Source organism: Microtus oregoni, unplaced genomic scaffold, assembly GCF_018167655.1.
Source record: "Microtus oregoni isolate MIOR12 unplaced genomic scaffold, Mior012 000015F_ref0000493, whole genome shotgun sequence".
Classification (NCBI taxonomy): domain Eukaryota; kingdom Metazoa; phylum Chordata; class Mammalia; order Rodentia; family Cricetidae; genus Microtus; species Microtus oregoni.
The window spans coordinates 26173876-26195301 of NW_024543074.1; the positions used below are offsets into that span (position 1 = coordinate 26173876).

General features: G+C 50.7%; 2 protein-coding genes across 3 annotated transcripts; both read right to left on the reverse strand.

Moving 5' to 3' along the window:
• Positions 1 to 42: 42 nt before the first annotated feature.
• On the reverse strand, positions 43 to 11348 carry Mybbp1a (MYB binding protein 1a). 2 transcript variants are annotated; one of them, XM_041664379.1, is made up of 26 exons: positions 11136 to 11348; positions 10934 to 11029; positions 10306 to 10389; positions 10141 to 10215; positions 9940 to 10047; positions 9130 to 9305; positions 8870 to 9037; positions 8647 to 8764; positions 7716 to 8011; positions 7402 to 7512; positions 6849 to 6974; positions 6514 to 6681; positions 6331 to 6430; positions 4741 to 4837; positions 4508 to 4659; positions 4218 to 4304; positions 3972 to 4124; positions 3715 to 3888; positions 3462 to 3622; positions 2767 to 3010; positions 2521 to 2652; positions 2367 to 2435; positions 1859 to 1972; positions 1549 to 1650; positions 821 to 969; positions 43 to 715 (listed from the first exon to the last, which is right to left on the reverse strand). In XM_041664379.1, the coding sequence occupies exons 1-26, from the start codon at positions 11325 to 11327 to the stop codon at positions 124 to 126; spliced, it is 4044 nt and encodes a 1347-aa protein (XP_041520313.1). In that variant the 5' UTR covers positions 11328 to 11348; the 3' UTR covers positions 43 to 123. The 2 variants fall into 2 exon arrangements, with proteins under 2 accessions (XP_041520313.1, XP_041520312.1); XM_041664378.1 differs by having other exon boundaries at positions 2521 to 2664.
• Positions 11349 to 12955: 1607 nt separating this feature from the next.
• Positions 12956 to 16647, reverse strand: Ggt6 (gamma-glutamyltransferase 6). Its single transcript, XM_041664975.1, has 5 exons — positions 16603 to 16647; positions 16140 to 16322; positions 15283 to 15485; positions 15091 to 15204; positions 12956 to 14849 (listed from the first exon to the last, which is right to left on the reverse strand). The coding sequence occupies exons 2-5, from the start codon at positions 16274 to 16276 to the stop codon at positions 13822 to 13824; spliced, it is 1482 nt and encodes a 493-aa protein (XP_041520909.1). The 5' UTR covers positions 16277 to 16322; positions 16603 to 16647; the 3' UTR covers positions 12956 to 13821.
• Positions 16648 to 21426: the final 4779 nt, after the last annotated feature.

Here is a 21426-nt window from a genome sequence, read left to right on the forward strand (position 1 = left end):
AATCCACCCACTGCCCAAAGCCAGAGATTGGTGTCATACATATACCATGGCAATATTTATTAAAATACTGGTGAAAAATAGAAGTCTCTTGGGCTGCTCAAGACAGGGGAAAACAGACCACACTCAAGGTGTCTGCACCTTCTTCCGGGCCACTTTCCTTTTCTTGACCCCACTCTGGAACAGGATGGGGCTCCTGTTAACCAGAGACAGCCTTGCCCTTTTTCGTGGCAGGGAAGACTGGGGCGTCTTTCTCAAGACCTCCTTTGTGGGAAGAGCCTTCTGGTAATGTTTTTTGCCTTCAGGCTCTATGGGGGACACAGGAGTGGTTCCATTCACCTGTGACAGCTTCTCTTTTTTCTTCTGTAGTTTTGGGGTCTTAGCAGGGGTGCTGGGGCTTAGGGTGGGGTTGTTGGGAGCTGGACTCTTGGTGACAGGTGTCCCATTCACCTGGGATGGGGTGTTGGCCTTCCCTCTCTTCCTTTTCTTCTTGCCTGTGCTGGGGGGCTGGTCTGTACCACCAGCAGCGGGTGTGGCATCCGCCATCACTACATCCTGCCCTGATGCAGCATCCTTTTCTGGTGTGGCGTCCTTAGATTTAAGTTTCTTTCGTTTCTTGGTCTCAGGCAAGAATCCCTTTTTCTTCCGCTTCATGCTAATAGGGCTCTGGGAGTCGCTAGGAATATCCCTGGCATTCTTCTTTTCTGACTTGGGACGCCTGTAAGGAAGTAGTAAAACACAAAGTGAGAGAGTACAATACTGACGGCACTGAGGGCATCTTCAGTCCCATTTCCAGGGTGTGGGTCCCTCTCCCAGAACATACTGGACTCCTAGCATCCTCATGGCCTGCCAGTAGAGGTCGTAGAGGCGGTTGGAACCAGAGGAGTGGTTCCCCTGCTTCAAGTTTTGCTGCAGCTTCTGCTGCTTGCTCTGCAGTATGCCCAAGAGAGAGGTGAGGTCCACAGACAGCTTCTGCAGAGGAAAAGCAGGCTGGAGTAGTAGTGGTGACATGGCTTTTTGTCAGCTTTTGGGTCTTCCACCTGCTCCTGGAACCTTAGCCACTCCTGTCTCTAAATTACTAGTCTCTACTGTGGAAAAACTAAGGTCCCTAGCAGTTTCCCTTTCCAAAACCAGGGCTCAGGTGCTTTTTCAGCCTCAGTCCCCTGTAAGGATGGTTCCAGACTACGGAACCCAGATGTCCATTTCCAGTGGCCTCCTAGCCTCTACCCTAATAAGCCAATAAGTAACTCTTACCTCTCCCTGCCTGGAAACCTGGCCTCCTTCCAAACTGCTGCCCGCCTGGGATCAACTCTAGCTCTTCTCACTATCACTATGTCTCACTTTTCAGTTTTCTGACGCGAGGTGACACCGTCTCACCCCTAGTCTGCCAGCTCTAGATGCGGCCCTCTACCTCGAAGTCAATCACTTCTACCAGTCACACTGTAGTCTTTGAAAAGGCCAGATTCTCCCCCTGGAAGGAAGGACCACTGCCAGAGTCTTGGTGTGATGTCCATTCCATCTGGGGCACTGACTTTTGGGCAGCTGCCTTACCTCATGATTGACTGTCTTGAAGAGACTGTTCAGCAGCTCCAAGGTGGACAGCTCCCTCTGGTGCTCCCCTTTGCTCTGTGCCTCCCCGAGTGTGTGTAGGGTCTAAGGAGGAAGGTCAACACTGAGGCACTCCTAAGAACTGCCCAAGGCCTTTCTGCATGCCTCTCATAGCAGTGGCCCAGAGGGAGGAAATGTCTCTGGGGACTAGTTAGCTTGTACAACCCACTCTGGAACCTCAAGTTCCAAGCAATCTGGTTTCCAGAAACCTGGGGGTGAATTCATGGGTGGGAGCCTCACAGCTGTGTGTTACCTGGGTGACCTTTTCCAAGACCTGGCCAATCAGCTGCTCCCACTCAGGATCCTCAAAACATACTCTTAGCTCCCGGGCAGATAGGGTCTTCTGGAGCAGTGTGCACGCCTGGGCCTGCATCAAGGAGAATGTAGCCAGCAAGAGCCCCAACATGCCCAGTAAAGGCTCAGAGGCTGCCTGTACTGGGCCTTACAGTCATCAGCTCCTTTCTTATATGGGTAAAGGGCTGCTGAGATCCGAAGAGGTAATGACTCCAACCTCATGCTGGGACTGTCTCTTGCCTTACTGACTTAATGCTGTCTCCCTCAAGCCTGCCTGACAACCCTGGCATCTAAGCAGACAGGGTGACTTCTCATATAGGTCTCAGCAGTGCTGGAGGCCTTGGGCCAGACAGCAAGGCTCCTGAAGTTCCTCTGTGCCCACCATATGTTGCAGCGTAAGAATAGCCAAGGTCAGTGAAGCAGGTCTCTTAGGCCTCAGTGAGAAGATGATTCAGACAGACCCTTACCTGATGGCGGGGTCGCAATGGGTCAGCCACATGCTGGAGCAGGATGGGGAGCAGGTTCTTACAGATCACCTAGGGATTGGGGGAGGACAGGGACCATTAGCTGGGTTCTGGGACAGGCAGGGGTCCAAAGAGGAGGGCTGGCTCCTGTACTTACCGGATACCGGGAGAAAAGGCTGAGGAACATGGGGACAGTGAGGGGGCTGTTACGCTTGGTCAGAAGAGATTCCAGTGCTGCCGAGTATACCCGGGTCACAAAGTTCAAGTCCAAGCAATTGGCAGTCTGAGCCTGGTGAGAAAGCTGGGGTGAGATAGGGAGCAAGGCATAGAAGACTGAGGATGAGCCCTGGCCAAGAGTTGGTTTAAGTTTTCTGGAAACTGCCCAGACTGGCTCCTGGCTCACCTCTGGGTCCTTGGGTTCAGGCTTGGTGTCGGCTCCCTGTAGCATCTGACCATCCTGGTACTTCTTTGCAGTATTGCCCTTGAGGACTCGCAGTAGATACAGAGAGGCGTTAAAGCAGTAAAGGGCCACAGAGGTGTCAGTCTGACTGCCAGCACGCTGTACAAGGCGCTCCACCTGGGCATGCAGAGCCTCTGCACAGGGCCCCACCTCGTGGCAGTAGTGGCGGGCACGGCATAGATGGTGCCTGTGGGTGGAGCAAACTGGTCAAAAGATGCCCTTGCCCATGCACAGCAAGAAGAGCCCTAGGTACCACTGCATAGGTTAAAACACTGACTTTTAGAGACAAGACAGGGACTTGACCCAGAGGCCGAACACCTCTCTTGTCTGTACCTGTTTTGTAGGACAGTGGCCTCAGACTCTGTAAATCAAGCCTAAGGCCAATGTGTGCTTAGGGACAGAGTGGGGGGTGGGGGGTGGGGGAGGACAAAACAGTGTCTGAACACATAGCATGATCTGGACTAGCATAGTGCTGTGTGAGACAGTCCTAACCTCCTGTCAGAATTCCAGAGTATTTTAAAACTGATGGCTGGGATAGGACCAGAGCTTCAGGACCCCTGCTCTAGGCATAGGGAGCATGAAGGAAATGGAAGAAAAGTCAGTTAGGGTTATGTGTTAACCAGGGCATGTGCACTCACATGAAGATGCGGGCGGTCTTGTGCAGGAGGTCCTGCTCCTGCTTGCTGGAGCCTTTGCTGCGCATGTTGTGTTGGATTATGCTCAGCAATGGCTCAAGTAGTTCCAGGACCAGGGGGTGCTCAGGCTGCTTGGTCACCAGAACTTCAATTAGGTCTAGTACCTGTGGCCAGAGGACTGGGAATGAGCCCATGCAGGAGCACAGGGGAGGCAGGAGCAGCTCAGGGTGTCTGGCAGTCACTTGCACACACTCACCCGGATTTGGAAGTCCCGTCGGAGCTTCTTCTCCTTCTGTACCTTGTTCTTTTCCTCTTGCCGGGCCTGAATATGCAACTTCTGCTCTGCAAATAGGCTGGACAGGTTCTGGTCCAGGGCCATCATAGCCTCATCCCCAAGCTCCTCCTCTTCATCCTCACTGTCTACTCCACCCTGAGGTACAGAAACACAGCCTAAGCACAGGTACCTGGCCTTAGGTAGGTAGACAAACCCCTTCTCCCCTGGCTCCTGCTCACCAGTGCATTCCCAGCTTGCAACACTTCCATCAGCCGCTGACGAAAGCCTGGCTGCACATCCTTATCACGGTCTTCCTCTTCACTCTCTGCTCCATCGTCGCTATCCATGTCACTATCTGAGTTTTTATCGTCCTCACTATCTGAGCCTTCATCCTATGGTTGAGGCAGGTAAGTCATACCTTCTCAGTGATACCATGTGACTTATCTCCAGTCAGTCACCCTACCTTGTACCTCACTGTTAAGTACCTCTCCATGCTCCAGCTGCTTCTCACTGGTATCATCAGTGACCACCACGTTGTCATCCTCATCTTCATTTGTCTCAGGGATAAGCACCTGAGGAGAAGTCCCAGAATACAATTGCATTTGCTGCCCCAACTGCCTACCTTCCTCAGGTGACTCCTGTAGCCTCTTCTATCTTGACCAAAGGCCCCCACCACCCCAGGGAGGAAAACAGAAGATGGGAAGATGTCACACATCCCCAGTATATCTCAGTGGACCCATCTTACAATCTTATTTCTCCAAAGGCCCCAACTCACAGCCAGGATTAGCTGCAGACCACGTGGCGTAAGGTGGGAACAGATGTGGCCAAATACATTCCGGACCACCTGACGCATCAAGTTGCTGGGCTGAGCAAGCAGGGACAGCAAGATCTCCACCATCACATCCACCCATACTGGTTCTTGGGAAGCTGCAAGCAGGAAAGCAGAGTTAGGCTGAGCAGGACACAGAAAGCCTGGTTGCCCAGCCTGCCCCAGGAGTAATGATGCACCTTTGGCCCTGGAGCGCGATCGACGGGGATTCTGTTCCATACTTTTCTTGATGCAGGTCTGGATGTCACCCAGGACATCACAACTCTCTGTAGGGGACTGTGGGCAGGATAAGGCAGAAGTCAGAAAGGAACTGGAGCCAGAGTCCTCAGGTAAGCCACACACCAGCCTTTTCTTGGCCAATCACTCTTACCATTCAGACTGGGCACCTAAGAGCTACCCAAGAACCTTTTCACACCTTGTACAGTCAGACACACCCAGAGCCCAAGCTCCACATCAACACTCACAGTCACAACTGACAGACACACCCAGAGCCACAGGACAGAATACGCTAATCTCACACTGCTGGGCTATCCTTGCACTTCTGGTTTTAGATATACACTTGAAAACCATTGGGCTTTTTGTTTTATGAGACAGGGTTTCCCTGTATAACAGCCCTAGCTGCCCTAGAACTAGCTCTGTAGACCAGGCTGTCCTCAAACTCACTGAGACCCGCCTGCCTCTGCCTCCTGAGTGCTGGGATTAAAGGCGTGCACCACCACTGCCGGCTCTGGTTTTAATTGGATTTAAATGCATCTTGCTGGGAATAACCTATATACCCAGAAAGCAGTCTTTTGCTTGCTAATGCTATGGGCAGAGAGGAAGGAGTCCATGCCTAAGCCAGTGGTCTCTATCTCCCTGGCTTTGAGAACTGGGAGGTGCCTGCCCTCTGGGCTGTGCCTTTTCTCCTGGGTTTGATAAACCCAAAATGCAATTTCTTCTGCCAGTCAAATTCAGAGATGCAGGGGTCTGGAAACCACAGGCTTGCGGCTAACAAGACCTGAAGCAGTTTTGATAAAAGAGCATCAGGGGTCTGGTGAGATAACCTGAGAGGACAATAACACCTGTTTCCAAACCTGACGACCCTCATGGCAGGAGAACCAAACCCCTAAGTTGTCCTCTGATCTCCACACGTGCGCTATGGCACACAATACCACACAAAACAAATTTTAAAATGTTAGTTAAAAAAAAAAATCAAGGCTTCTTATAAGAAAAATGGGGGTGGGGAGGAGAGAGAAGGTTCTTGAGGGCCCAGGACTGCAGAATATGATACATTGGAAAACTATGGCAGGCCAGAGCCTTTGCTGGGTACATTTACCAGCCTCAGGCATGATTGTCCCTTGCTTTGGGGTGAGGGGAAGCCCTCAGAGTTATACATAGAAGCCTGAAACCTGTTTCTAAATGACTATTAAATGACAAGTGTTCTGTGTGTCAAACTGGCCTCCCTCCTGCAGGGGGCAGCATGTTCTTTTATATCCATCACTTCCAATGAGTAAATCCTATCTAGGGACTCTTAAAATCTTGGCCACTGAAGGTGTGGCTCAAAGCAGGCTACTCTGCTTCTGGCACCTGGCAAACGCATAGAAGCCCTACATGGAATGATGGGATGCTGGCTAGGGCCCATGTGGATAGAGTGGCTTTTCCCCTTAAGCTGTAACTTTCATGTAGGACTGGGTTATGGTAAGGGAATCCACCGTCACCCTCCATCTCCATCGCCTTCAAAGCCTCTCAGTAGGGGTGGCCCCATGCCCCTTCTCTGCAGACCACAATACCTTGAAGAGGTGGAGGCCCACCAAAAGCAGCAAGTGCTGGAAGGCAATGGATCTGGTTTCTGAAGACTGGGCCTCAAGTTCCTTCAAAGTACTCATCATCCTGGGGAGAGGACAAGGCACATTTACAGGCACCACTGATGAACAGGGTACCCTCCTCCACCCCCAGAACTCCCAGGCCCTTACTGGTCCCAGGCCTGGCGCTGCTGTGTTGTGAAGGGTGTCACCAGGGTCACATTGCGGCTGTGGTTCAACAGCATGTCTGCAAACTGCACCAGGCGGTAAGTCCAGGGCTTCCCGCTTTCATTCAAGTCTGGAGACTGCCTAAACTTCACACTGAGGGTCTGCAGCAGGCTGGGAAAGGAGAAGGAAAGGTTCACAGACGGTACATACCAACATACCCAGCCTCCCTGCCAACCCTGGGGCTCAGTCTCTAGGCCCTGGACCCTCCAGGCCCTCTAAACTTGCTCACAGCTCAGAGAAGAACAAGTGTTTCCATCTGCTGAGTGGCACAGACTTACCTGAAGAAGGAACTAATGATGACACTTCGGTTCCGGTTGTCCAAGGGAAAGGAGAAGTGTTGCTTTGTCTCTGGGATCTGGGGGGTGGCCTTCTTTGTCTTAAAGAAGGCATGGAACAAGCAAAACCTAGGAGCACAACCAGCATTGATTGGCATGGTTAGACTCCCCTCAGTTGCACCATGTAAGGGTCACTTCTCCAGTGTGACCCTCTGAATACAAGTGGGTGACCTGATTTGGAGCAGCAGAATAAGAGCTGCTCCCTTGGAGCCAGCAGATACTTGCTAGTGTGGGGCAAAAGACTTGTAGATACCGATGGGCAAAGACTGCCTGTAAAATCCATAGGTCAAGCCTGAACTTTTGGGGTCCCACAGTTCTGTACTTTCTGGGTCTCTTTCCATGACAGGCAAAGTACCCTGGTGATTCCTTTGGGCCCATTCCCTACTAACAACTTAACCGGAAAGCTTCTGGCTCCAGGGGTGCCCCCAAACACGGACCAGGCAAAGAGCCTAGTTCCATGGCCATGCCACCCACAAGGGGCTAGCTCCTTACACACCTGGCTACTTGATCGACCACGGCATCATCCTTCTCCAGGTGCAGATGGTCCACAAGGCTAACCAGGCGGTGGATGATCCACTTCCGGAGCCGTAACACACATCGCTCTGGCCTGGGAGCATGAGCAGGTCACATGAGTCAAACATGACAATAAAAATAGGGTGCTCCTTTGCTCCACTGTGGCAGGACCACCCATACTCTGCCCTGACCTCCAAATACCAATCAGGAAACTCACAGGCTACCTTCAAGAGCTAACTTTCCTCCCTCCCCACTCAGGGGTTTGGGTTCTCAATGTTCCTGACACCTGCTACTCACACATTGATTGAAGCATCCTGTGCTCTCTTCTGGTTGGTAGTGCTGAAGTCAACCAAGGAGTCCAGGTCTGGCTGGAGGAACATGTCCCGCAACCAGGCCACATAGCTTTGCAGGGCTTCACTACTTAAAAACCGTGTGACATGCCAGAAGGTAGGCATGACAGGGAGACCTTGGTTGGTGATGGATGTGAAGGCCACCATCACGGCAAACTGTCGCTTGGGGTCATCCTGGCACCCCTCTAGGAAGATACTCACATATTTACTTATCTCTGGCACGAACTTGAACAGATTTTGGGGCTGCAAGAGATGAGCATGAGGTCGGGTTACCAATGTGAAGTGGCCAACATTCCCACCTTCCTCCCTCTCCCTTTCTAGGTTAAACCCTGGGCTAGAATGTCCCGAGTTCACAGTAGAACCAGTGCTGCCACAGCTCCACCAAGGTCTCTCTTATCTTTGACTCCTCAAATTCCTACAATCCCAGCTCAAGAAGGTCCCCAATCTGGCTCAAAGACTGAGGACAAGATGCTTCCCTAGTTCAATGCGGCATGAGGGGAAGCAGGGCCCAAATCCTGATAGACCAGTATCTAGTTGTGTCAGTGTGATTCAAAACTCACCAATTTTCATGTGATCACCACCAGGTTACTTCTTTTCTTACAACAACCCTTTGTACTGGGCCCCTGTTAACACTGTCTTATGGATGGCAGGCACAAAAATACAGAACACACTAGGAATAACTGTTCTCATCAATGGCCCTAGCAGAGCATTCCAGATAGATGACCGGTTGGGCCCGCTAGAGAGTGGGCCTCAGGACAAAAGGGCCTGATCACTGGCCAAACCCTTCTATAGTCCCCAGTCCTGTCACACATCTTCAGAGGAAGAACCCACTGTCTGGCCCTTTTGGGCATTGCTGAACTTCAAGGGATGACACCTACCTTAGAAATGACCGCGTGCTCCCCAAAATGGCGGATCAAGTCTCCCCGCATCACCAGCTGCAGCTGCTCTTCTGACAGCAGCGGCAGGGATGCACCCAGCAGGCGGAAGCACATGTAGCTAAGAAGGGGTGGGGCAGAGCCTGGTCAGAGACCCTGTTCTTTGTGGTGGGCTTCAGAACACGTCCCACCCAGACTGGAGCAGAGGTTAGTGTCTCACACACACCTGGTTGACCAGCTTAGCTTCTTCAGTAGCTCCTGCTCCACAACCTCCTTCCAAAACAGTGTGAATTTGTTCTCCTTAAGTGATAGGCGGAGGAGGCTCAGAGACACGTCTGGTAGCTTTTGCTCTTTCCTTACAGACTTGGCTGCCATCTTCAGCACGTTCACTAGACTACAGAGTGCAGATGGGACTCAGCAACACTGCCTAGAAGTCTGGGGTTCAGGACACCCCCCAAGGAGAGCCCACCCACTCTCTCCTCAAACCTGGGGATATTCTCTTCTGAGAACAGGTCAACAGAGCCCACCAGTGACTCAAGCTTTGCTGGCACCCTCTGCTTAGCCAAGAGGAAGAGCTCCAGGTACTTAGGGGAGCTGAGGATCACTTTCAAGTCATCCTTGAGGACCTTTGGCAGGATCTCCTCGAACATGGACTCTGGGACCTGGAGTGAGAGCATAAGTGGAGAGGGCGGCTCTCCTAGCACCTTCGTTTCTCCCTCCAGGTCTTGCTCTACCCCATGGACTTTTGATACAGCTCCAGTTAGCCAACTTGTTAATTGTCAGACCTGTAAGAAAGTGCTGGCTACCCATCCCCAGCATCCTAGATGGCTAACTGTTCCAGATCTCAGAAACCAGAGAGCTATGGAGCATTAGAAGTGCCTAACTGAATGCAGACATGCTGTAAACCAGAAACACAGGCAAAATTTAAGATATTTGGTGACATGGGGCTGGAGGGATGGTTCATAACTGCTGAGTTATGAGCACCGCCTGGTCTTTAGAAGGCCCTGAGTTCAATTCCTAGCAACCACATGGTGGCTTGCAACCATCTGTAATGAGATCGATCGGGTGCCCTCTTCTGGCTTGCAGGCCCACATGAAGGCAGAACAGTATACACAGAATAAACAAAACTTTAAGATGTTTGCTGACAAAAAAATAAATGAATCTAAAACTATCTTCACAGTTCACAGCTCTTTCCACCTGCTGCATGGTTAAGCCATCTGTCTTAATGGTCCTGTGTGCTAACTGAAATCTTCTCAACGTTCCCAGAACCATACAACACAACCTGTGATCCCGTACCTTGGAGAGGATGTCCACCAGGACCTTCATTGGCTGGCCTTGTAAGTGGTTGTTGTGATGGGAGAGGATATTCAGCAACCTCACTGACTTCATCAGGGCCTCCTGATCCTAGTACCCACAGAAAACAGAGTATGAACAGGGCACACTACTGTCTGTTCCCCACCAACCCCAACCCTTGCCTCCTGTACCCAACACTCTTACCTTCACCAGGCGGCCTGACTGGAAGAGAGCTAGCACTCCAAACAGGTTTGCAAAGAGAGCAGGTCTCAGCATTGCCTAGAGGAAGATGGCAAACACGGGTGAAGAGGGTCCATGACCCCACCCATGCCTGTTCAGGCGGGGGCCGCTATGTCTGGGACCACTCACCTTGTTTGCTGTTTGCAGATTGTACTTTTCCTGTATCTGAGTCAGGATGCTGCATAAAGGAATGTCTTCAAAAGACTGCAACAGCTGCCAGCAAAACCAAAGGAGCTCAGAGGAGTGACCCAGGGGAGCCACGCTAGACCAAGCCAACTCCCCTTCTTCAATTCAGCTTTCCCTCTACATAATCCTGGTCACTCCTCCCATCTCTCACCACAAGTGCTACGGGATAACCTACTGCTTTCATGGGACCAAATCCTGCACTGAGCCCCATCTCCACCAGGGCTTCTGAAGGCTTCGATTGCTCATCTAATCCCTCCTGAAAAACCTATCTCAGCCACACATCCTAAGCCGAGCTGCCTTGAGGTTGACCCTACAGGCTAGTGTTCACTGCTGCTCTTTGTTGTACGCATTTCTGAGCGGCCTGCCATTAGTTAAGTTCCTAACCTAGAGCGGGGTCCCCAGCCTTGCTTAAGTCAACTTCAAAGTTCACTGCTTCCAGTAACTGTAGCTAATACGCCTACTAAACATGTATCAGAAAGAAAACTTCAGAATCCTCTCGGATTTCTCCTTACCCAGCGGCTGCGGTGCCCCCTATCCTTACACCCATCTTTTGACCAGCGCGCCACCTCACCTGTGCCAGCGCCAGACTATAGCAGGGCCGAGCAGCTTCTCGGCCCATCCCAAGTCCAGTGACCAGGCGCTTCAGGGCGTACTTCATCTCCGAACCCTGCGGAACCAAAAGTATCCCTCGTGTTCAACAGTGACCTGGGAGCCCGCCCCTGCCCCCCTTGCATCTAGAGCCGCGACTGAGTGTGCGGGCCCCGCCATCATACACTCGGCCTTGTGCGCAAGTACTCCAGCAACTTCTCAGTGGCCTGGAGCCGCGTTTCCTGCTCCGGCTTCGCGATGTCCCAGAAAAAGTCCAAGAACTCGCGGCTGTGCTCCAGTAGGTCGCGGCGGTCATCTTGCACCGCTTCTGCGGGAGGCGCAGGCTCAGCTTTCGTGGGACTCTTCAGCTCCGCCATGCTGCACGAAACACGTGGGCTCGGAAGACCGTCTCTTCCAGGTCAGGCCCCGGCGCGTGCGCACTGGGAAGGCCGGCTGGGGGCGGAGCCTGGAGGTCCGGAGTGGTTGGGAGTGGTAGGGCGGGACGTCGTGCCTTTCCGGTGTGGCCGTGGGTGGAGCCGCGTCTGGTGCTCACTCACGCGTGTGGGGTGACTGCTGTTTTGATCCCTTTCTTTATACTGGAGGCGTTTCGGACGGCCCGCGGCACAAATCCACTGAAAAATAGCGATACGGTCTCCTTCCAGACTTTCATCTACCCGCGAGCCTTTCCGACACCCGTGCGTCAGCTATTCCCCGCCTACTGTGTGCTCGGGAACAAAGCCACGGCTTCCGAGGACTTTCTAGTTGAAGAACAAGTAGCAAAATTCATTTAAAACGATAATTATCATGAAAATAAGGACTGTAGGGAGCAGAGCCCTTTAAATGTTAAAATATGTCAAAACATCACCTGTTAAAAGCCTTGGGAATTAAAATTAAGTAGATCCTAAGATGCTGTTTAAGAGTAGTCACTGGATGAGACTAACGAAACGTATGGGCTGACAGCTGAGGGACGAGATGGACTCAACTGTTCCTCTGGGCAAAAATCTAAGAGGGACAAAAAAAAAAAAAAAACTGGCCAAGGACATTGCTTCTACCAGAGGCCCATCTTCAAAGATAAGGGACTGAGGCCAAAGAGGGGACAGGGACGCAGGAGCAGGGAGAGCAAGGTTGTATAGGACTTCAGGCCAGGGTCAAGAGTTCAGACTTTCTTCGGAGTGTGCGGGGGGGGGGGGGGGGGGGGGGGGGGGGGGGGGGATTTACATCGGATTTACATTCACAAAAGATCAGCTGTTGTCAAGGCCTTTGGCTGTAAGTACAGAGACAGTGAACTGGGCTAGAATCAGACCTGGGCTAATCTGGAGCTGGGCAGGGTGGGAGCTGAACTGGGTCAAAGGAGAGAATTAGCTAGAGAAGACACCAGGCTAAAGGCTAAAATAATTGAGTAGATGGTGGAATCATTGAGCCTAGGGGTGTTTTGTTTGACACTGAGTTGGAGATGGAGTAATCAAGAGTTCTATTGGTTTGGGACTAGAGCTATGCTGTGGTAGCAGAGCATGCGCCAAGCACGCCAAGGCTTTAAATTTGATCTCCAGCACAACAAAACAGCTGAGTGTGTCGGTGGTCCATGTGCCTGGGTCAGACTGGATTACGTAGTGAGACTCTGCCTTAAAAAAACAAATTATAGCCTGGCGGTGGTGGCACACGCCTTTAATCCCAGCACTCGGGAGGCCGAGGCAGGTGGATCTCTGTGAGTTCAAGGCCAGCCTGGTCTACAAGGGCTAGTTCCAGAGCTGGCTCCAAAACTACAGAGTAACCCTGTCTCGAAAAACAAAACAACAACAAAAAAATATATATAAGGGCTGGGGAGCTGCTGATTGCTTAAGAGCACTTACTACTCTTGCCAAGGACCTTAAGTTCAGTTCTGAGCACCCGTGTAGCAACTCATAGCTGTAACCCCAGTTCCAGGGATCCAGAGCCCTCTTATGGCCTCCTCAAATGCAAGATGTGTGTGGTCCACGTAAACATATGTAGTCAAAATACATAAAGTAAAAACATCTTTTTTTTTAATTAAAAAATTAAAACCCTCAAAACATTAAACCAAAAATGTCTTTTACTTTGTCAGGTAGGGGAAGTGCTCCTGGATGTCCCTGCCCTTGGCCTGAGGAACTATTTCTAGGGGGTTGTAGCCCGGAGATTGCAACCCTAAAGGGAAGCTCACGGGCAACCTAGTTCCAGGCCTTTGTTACCAGTGGTGTCCCCTACTCACTTCTCCAACCCTTCTCTACTCTGCCATCTGTCCTACCTGTGAAACTAAGATTTACCTTGCACAGATAGAACCCCAGGACGCAGAAGGTGGGTGGAGCAGGGGAAAGCTGAAAGACACCAGTCCAGGCGCCACCTGTGCCTGGTGTTCTTGTCATCGGTGTTGCACATGGCAGATGCCTTGGCATCAGAGATCTCATGGGATAATGAAAAAGTTAACCCAAAAGCAGGGATGGCACTTGGCCCCTGGGAGATTTGGACTTTATTAGCTTCCGTTGCAATTGATAAAGATCAGCAGGGCATGGTCCAGTGTGGAAGACGGTGTTGCCCATACTGCCCAAAGACTAGGCTCTCAACCTTCCACTGACTTTCCTGAAGCTGAGCTGCACTCAGTCTCTTTTTCATCATCCTCTAGGTCCTGGTCTGATAGAAAACCCAGCAATTCCATCAGTGTGGGTACCAGGAAACACGGTGGGACTAACTAGCCCTGGAGGACAGAGCTAGAGCCAGGTGACAGAACATGATGAACGGCGGGCTGATGGCAGCGAACACATCACAGATACATTCTCTGTCTGCACTCATTGATGCTAGGCCTCTGTTTTGGCCCTCAGGTTCCAGATAGCTTTGCCCTTTCCATACTCCGTCCCTCTGTTAATACCCCTGGAAGGGGCAGCAGCCACTGGGGACACTGGAGACATGGGCATGTTCTGCATGGACTGCCACTTGGAGTAGGCTCCCTTGGCCACAAACTCCAGGGCTTTCTGTGGGTCTTTGTTGAGCTTGATGCTGGGTTTGAGGTGTTGCCAGATGATTGAGCAAGGTGCAAGTGATGGCCTTGGTCCCTCTGGGCATCCCTGAAGTCACTAGCCCCAACATATCGGATTCCATGTCATCCAGGGTGCCACGGAGAATGACTGGGCAGGCCCAGGCACTAGGTGCCGATCTGGCTACCAGGTTGCTGAGCAGAACCCCCGTGCTTGGGGACAGGTGTCCAGAACCAAAGGAGCTATTGATTGAGGAGGTTAGGAGGAGCATAGAACCACTGCTGTCCACGGTGGCCACGGCGCTATTCCCTGAGGTCATGGCAGTTTGCAGGAGAGACAGACAGGAAGTAGGGCTGGGTGTCCTGGAGTGAAGGGCAGACTCCAGCAGTTCCAGAAGTTCTGGGCCAGTTGAGGGACCTGGAGTAGTGAAGAGGACACCCTGCGGCACGGAAAGCTGCAGCGCGGGCTCTAAGGAGGGCATGGGCTGAGCAGGAGGATCCCTGAGCTCCAGGTCTTTGACCAGCAGACTCAGCAAGGCATCCCCAACAAGATCAGGGCTAGAGGCCAGGGCTGCCTGGTGCAACACAGCTGCCAGTTTGGGGTTGGTAGCTCGAGCCCCAAGACTCAGTGGAGCCCCGTTGGTATGGCAGAAGAGTGGACAGAGTCCCTTGGTGCCCTGGGCTGCTAGTGCACTTGCCAGGGGCGCATCTACCTCAAAGCCCTCTTGAGCCAGCTTGGTGGGCTTGGCCAACAGCTGTGGCCAGGTCAGGTGGCCGAAGTGTGTGTGAAGCAAATGAAGGGCAGGCAGAGCTGTGGGCAGCCCCAAGCCCGGGGCCAGGGTTTGCACTGGGCCTGCTGTCAGGGCAGTTGAGTTTCCTGAGGAGCTGTTGTAGAAGAGGCCCCAGAACATGCCACCTGTTGGGAGACAAAGAGACCACACAGGGGTCAGAGGCACTGACCAGGGCTGGGGTCAGGATCCTCTGGCAGTCCCAGGTGGAGAAACAGGAGTTACTGACCAGGTTGGGGGTCAAATATTACCCAAGACTAGGGTTGGTGCTCAGATCTTGTGTCCTTCTCACTAGCTAGTCTTGAAGTAATGGCCACTGACTAGGTCTCAGGTTGGAGTCTCTGTCCCGGGCCCACCGATCACACTGACCTAGCCCTGTTGCATGAGGATGTACCACCGCCAGACACAAAGCTGCTCCAACTCCAGCATCCACGACATTCCCCCCAGCGACAAGCAGCTCTTGGCCCAGCTGAGAACATGTGGCTGCAGTAAGGAAAGGTCTATGGGTGATGGGCAGGTGGCCTGGACCATTGACCCCCTAGCCCCTTCCCCAGCACTGACCTGCAGGGCTGATAATGGCTCCATGGTGGTACACACCAGGGTGATGGGAGTGTCTGCTGGCTGGAGGGGCCGCAGAGCCCAAGTTTTCTTTTGGACTGTCCCTACTGTGCAGCTGCCTCAGAGCCAGGGAGCTGCTAACAGCTAGCAGCAGCAGACTTGCCAGCAGGCGGGCCCAGGCTCCTGGCAGCCCACCAACCTTGTTCCTGCAGAAAGGGGAGTCCTGAGCCAGGGATGGAGTGGAGGGCACCCAAGAACCCTGAGAGGACCCAAGGAATGTTTTCCCAAAAGGTTTGATCTTTTTCAAGAGTATAAACTGGCTAAGGAGAGAGAGAAAGACAGAGACAGAGCGAGGCAGAGACTGAGAGAGGGAGAAAATTCCTGGTCCGGGGCACTGCGAAGACACAGAGGTAGGAAAATTCTGGAGAAACTGAGGCTGGCTTCGAGAGAGTATCTACTGAAGAGTTGGTAGAGGTAGAGGCCAGTCAGTCAGAGGGAGGCCTGGAAGGGGCTTGGCATACAGGAGAGACGAGACCGAGCAGCAGGGCTCAGCCAGGTGTAGCCAGGTCCCAACCTGCCTAGCTGGTGCTGTGGCATGGGGGTAGGGTGAGGCTGGCAAAGATGAAACAGGATAGGGACTGGCTTGGTACAAGTGTCCCTTCAGATACATAGACCTTCGATTGACTGGCTCAATCCCAAGTTGGGTCTGCCGCCTAGAGTCCCCTTCCCCCACTCATCTAGAAAGTCCCTGGAGCTCAGCCACTGTGGGGTTGCCTGACCCAGCTTAGGGGATCCAGAGAGAGGACCTTGCCAGCCTTCCAGCCTGAGTTATGGGGTTCCCAGGCCCCTTGGTGACTCACCGGGGGGTATTTTGGGATCTCCTTAGGGAGAGGACCAGTGGCTCTGCTATTTCTTCCTCTTCCTCCTCCTCAGACTCCGTGCCAGGCTCCCAGAGTTGCAGCTTGTGGTAGAGCACAGGCCCTGTTGTAGCCTCCATGGCCTGGGCTGCTCCAGGTTCCTGCCGAGAACCCTGACAGTTGAGACTGCCAGGGAGGGAGGCAAGCAGGCTGTGGTTGCTGCTGGGTGGCCTTGGGGAAGGGAGGTGGTGAAAGAGAGAACAGGTCTGGGCAGGGCGGGGCTGGGCCGGGGAGGCTTCAACGAGCCTGCCTCATTAGGACGTGAGGTTCTCCTAAAGGTTCCCCAAACAACTGCCACACAGGGGTCACAGTTTACCCAAGTCTAGGATGAGCCCAACACTATAGCCATAGACTATGGGGTGTAGTGGGGACAGTCCCCTCTTAACCTTTGAGATCGCTAACTTACCTAGATCTCTAGGGACTGTGAACGTGATCAGAACTAGGATTCAAGGGTGGTTTGGGTGGTGGCTTAGCAACACCAACCAGGTTATATTGTCAGGGGTGTGGCTTCCAGGTAGGGTCATGGTCCAGTCTTGTGCTGCGAGTTCTTGAGAGGACTCTTTTGAAGGCCACCCTGGATATGTCATATGGCTCCTGTCCAGCAGGTGGCATCAGAGACATCTGTGTGGAAACTGTCTGGAAAAGGTGGTTCCAATTCTTTCTCCCCGTTCACACCAAGGATGTGTTCCAGGGCCAAGTAGTGCTATTCACAACAGTCCCACACTGGAAACTACTCAAATACCTACTCAGGAAATATACCACTCAGGAAAATGAGCCACGAAAACCACTATTCAGGCAGTGGGGTGTCAGTAGCAAAATGAACAAGCTACAGTATGTGTAATATTGTTCCTGAGTCAGAAGGAACATGGTGAGTGAGAGGCCAGGCAGGGAAGGGCACACATTGTGTGTCTTATGCAAGACTCAAAACCAGGCAGGACCGGTTAGCTTTCAGAGTCAGAATGTGACAGGGCCATATGGGAAGCTAGAGATGTCTGTTTTTCCTTCCTTCCTTCCTTCCTTCCTTCCTCCCTCCCTCCCTCCCTCCCTCCCTTCTTTCTTTTTTCTGAGATAAGGTCTACATAGCCCTGGCTGTACTAAAACTCACTTTGTAGATGACCCTGGCCCCTAACTCACAGAGATCCACCTTCCTCTGCCACCAAACAAGCAAAACTATTGCTAATGTTTAGTAAATTAAAAGGTTTTTGGGTTTTTGTTTGTTTGTTTGAGGACAACTTGTGGGAGGTGACCAAGTTTAAGCAGTGGGGTCAGGCTTGACAATGAGCACCTTTAGCCACATCTCAGAGGCCCTTTTTTGTTTTGTTTGTTTTTTGATTTTTGGTTTTTTTTTTTTGAGACAGGGTATCACTTAGCCCAGGCTTCCCTCAGCTGGGGGAGGATGGCCTTGAATTTCCAGTCCTCCTGCTTTTACCTTCTCAATTCTGGGATTATGGGCACACGTTACCATGCCTGACTTAATTAATTAAAAGTTTAATATCAAAATGTAAGTCGCTTAATTTTTATGTCATAAAAAAGCAGGTTCGTTAGAGAAGGTGCCTGGATTTTTCTGTTAGACAGCCATTATTTTTATTTGTACAGTGTTTTGTTTTTTGTTTTTGGAGACAGGGTTTCTCTGTAGCTTTGGGGCTTGTCCTGGAATTAGCTCCTGCAGACCAGGCTGGCCTTGAACTCACAGAGACCTGCCTGCCTCTGCCTCCGGAGCACTGGGATTAAAGGCAATGTGCCACCACCACCCAATTTGTTACAGTGTTTTCTGACATTATAAAATCAACACTCTCCCACATGATGCCCACTAAGCTGCTATTCCTACACACTGTCTATACAAGATTCATCAAAGGATCAAGTCCTTGCAACATTTCTTGAACATATCCGCTGTCACTGAACTTCGTGGACAGCTTTCTTCCTTCCTTTCTTTCTTTCTTTCTTTCTTTCTTTCTTCCCTTCCTTTGTTCCTTCATTCCTTCCTTTGTTCCTTCCACCATGCCCAGCTAAGCATAAATTTTTTTTTTTTTTAATCTTAGGGGCTAAAGCAATGGCTCAGCAGTTAAGAGCACTTGCTGCTCTTGTAGGTGACTTGGGTTTGATTTCCAGTACCTAAATGGTGGCTCACAACTGCCCATAACTTCATTTCCAGGAAATCTGATGCCTTCTTTTACCTCACTGGGCACCAGGCATGCACTGCACATGGTGCACATACATACATGCAGACAAAACACTAATATACATTTAAAAAGTCTTTTTAAAAAAGATGTATAGCCCCATATACTTGTAATCAGAGCACTCAGGAGGTCCCGGCAAGAGAATTATAAGATCAAAGCTAGCCTTGGTTACTTAGTGAGACTCTGTGTTAAGAAAAAAACAAGGGTCTCAGTGGTTAAAAGCGGCCAAGAGCATAACCTGCTCTTGCAGAGAACCTGAGTTCCATTGCCAGCATCCACATCGTGCATCTCATAACTGCCTACAACTCTAGCTCTAGGGGATCAAACACCCTCTTCTCTCCTCTTTGGGCTTCTGAGGATACCTGTACCCATTTGAACCCATATGTACATACACAGATACACAAATACACATAATTAAAATAAAAAGAAAGTAAATTCGGGAAGCCAAACATGGTAGCATAGACACACAATCCCTTCATTGAACTCTGGATGGCAACAGGATCAAGAGTTCAAGGCCAGCCTGGGCTGTCTAAGGCATTGTCTCAAACAAAACAACAACAAACTAACTAAAACAAGTAGGGTTGTAAACGTGAGGCAGAGGAGGTTTTGCTTCTCATGGACAAGGCCTTGAGTTCTGTCCTGAGTTCTAGAAAAAAGTGTTTTTCCTATGTTTTCAAACATGCCTGTCATTCCAACACTCAGGAAGATGGAATAGGAAGGTTGTGAGCTCAGGCAGTCTGGGCTACATAGTAATATCTTTTCTCAAATCTCCCCAAACAGCCAGCTGCGGGGGCGCAAGCCTTTGATCCCAGCATTCAGGAGGCAGAGGCGGACAGATGTCTGTGAGTTCGAGGCCTGCCTGGTCTACATAGTGAGTTCCAGGACAGCCAGGGCTATTAGAGAGATCTGTCAGTAGGCTCAGAAGTTAAGAGCACTTGCTGCTCTTGTAGAGAACCTGGGTTCAGTTCCTAGCACCCAGATGGTGGCTCACAACCACCTGTAACTCCTGAGAGGTTATGCTCAGGCATACACATGGTGCACATAGGCACATAAAGGTAAAATAGTCGTGCACATAAAACAATCTTTTAGAAGAGGTATCCAGGCAGTGTATGCCTGTGTGGCAATTTGTTTTCCTTTGTTTTGAGACAGGGACTAACTTTGTAGCAAGGAACTCACTGTGTGGCAAGATTTGCTATCTTCCTGACTCAGTATGCTGAGTGCTGGGATTATAGATGCGAACTACCATACCTGGCAATTGAAAGACAGTCTTTCAAAATTTCATACACACAAATATATATATATATACACATATGGGAGGTGGAGGCAGTGTTGTAGCACTGTTTGATCCTGGTTGGGGTCATTGAGAATTTCAAGATGGCAGCAAAGAAGTTGTCCTATCCTGACCTTGCTTGTTTCCTGAAGGTGTGTGTTAGACCCGTACAGGATGGACGTTGCAATCCAGTTAGGAGGTGTTGGGAATAATTGAGTCCTGGCCTTCAGCTGCTCTTCCCTGCTAGAACCATCTAATTGAAGAAACTAAAAGCTGTGCTTTGCCTAGAGGATCAGAGGATGGGATTTTCACCTGTTGGCCATTGACTGAAAGGTATTTAAGCTTCCATGGTGCTATTAAAGAAGGGCCTTTGAACCAGCAATTGGAGGTCTGTGTGTTGGTCTGTCTCTGCATGTTTCCAAAGCTCGCAAACTGGATTCTAGTGCATAAAGCGCAGACGGGGATCGCAAAACGCAACAAGGAGGCATAAAATTGTCAGTTTCTCTCCTTTATATTTCTAAAGCAGAAGGGATGGACCCCACCCCACCCATGAGTCTCTCCCAGTAGTACCTAGTTCTTCATTCATTGTTGATTGATTTATTTTATAGATAGTACATGGAAGAAGTTAGAGGGACAAAAGGGGAAATGATGTAATTATATCATAATCTCAAAAATTAAAAAGCTGGGGGCTGGAGAGATGTCTCAACAGTTAAGAGCACTGATAGCACTTCCAGAGGAACCGGGTTCAATTCCCAGCACCCACATGGAAGCTCACAGCTATCTGTAACTCCAGGATCCAACATCCTCACAGACATACATACAGGCAAAGCACCAGTAAAACAAAAAATTAAAAAGTTATGTAAAAAGAATTATTTTAATATGTGTGTGTTTACCCAAAGAAGGCTAAAAGGTGACATGGAGTTACAGATGATGTCAGCCACTGTGCGGGTGCTGGGAACTGAACTTGGAGCTCTGAACTGCTGAACCATCTCCAGCTTTGCTATTTTTGCGGGGACTGGGGGCTCAATGCATGGTTTCTCTGGGTAGCCCTGTCTGTCCTGGAACTCGCTCTGCAGATCAGGCTGGGTTTGAACTCAGAGATCGACCTGCCTGTCTCCCAAGTGCTGGGATTAAAGTTATCCAAAACTTCCAGGTTGCCTTTTCCTCTCCTTTTCACTTAGGTATTTATTATTGTATGTATATGCACACACACACGTGGGGAGTTGCACATGACAGCATGCATGTGGAAGTCAGAGACAACTTTGCCCAGTCTCCTTTCATATTTACATGGATTCTGGGGGTTGAACTCAGATCTTCAGGTATACACTGGAGGTGTATATCTTATCCAACTATTTATTTACTTAAGCTTTTTGTTATTTTGCTTTATGTTTATGTCTCTCTGTGTGTATGCACAAGTAGGTGCGGGTGCCTGAGGAAGCCAGAGGTGTCAGATTATCCTGCAGCTGGAGTTATAGGTGGTTAGGAGCCACCCATCCTGGGTGCTGGGAACTGACCTAGGGTCCTCTGTAAGAGCAGTATGTTTTTACCACCGAGCCATCTGTCAAATCCTTTATTGTTTTTTTTTCTCTTTTTCTTTTTTGGTTTTTCGAGACAGGGTTTCTCTGTAGTTTTGGAGCCTGTCCTGGACCTAGCTCTTGTAGACCAGGCTGGCTCGAACTTACAGAGATCCACCTGCCTCTGCCTCCCTATGCTGGGATTAAAGGCATGCGCTACCACTGCCCGGCTTTTTTTTTTATTTAAAAAAACATTTATCTTTATTCCT

Excerpts from the sequence above, each read along its gene's own strand:
- Mybbp1a (XM_041664378.1), bottom strand. The coding sequence starts at position 11,327 with ATGGCGGAGCTGAAGAGTCCCACGAAAGCTGAGCCTGCGCCTCCCGCA. Across the intron at positions 8,765-8,869 it reads AAGCTAAGCTGGTCAACCAG|CTACATGTGCTTCCGCCTGC; the intron begins GTGTGTGTGAGA and ends ACCCCTTCTTAG. Across the intron at positions 3,011-3,461 it reads AAGACCGCCCGCATCTTCAT|GCACCATCTATGCCGTGCCC; the intron begins GTGAGTGCACAT and ends CTCCACCCACAG.
- Ggt6 (XM_041664975.1), bottom strand. The coding sequence starts at position 16,276 with ATGGAGGCTACAACAGGGCCTGTGCTCTACCACAAGCTGCAACTCTGG. Across the intron at positions 15,205-15,282 it reads AGCCATTATCAGCCCTGCAG|CCACATGTTCTCAGCTGGGC; the intron begins GTCAGTGCTGGG and ends TCCTTACTGCAG. Across the intron at positions 14,850-15,090 it reads TCCTCATGCAACAGGGCTAG|GTGGCATGTTCTGGGGCCTC; the intron begins GTCAGTGTGATC and ends GTCTCCCAACAG.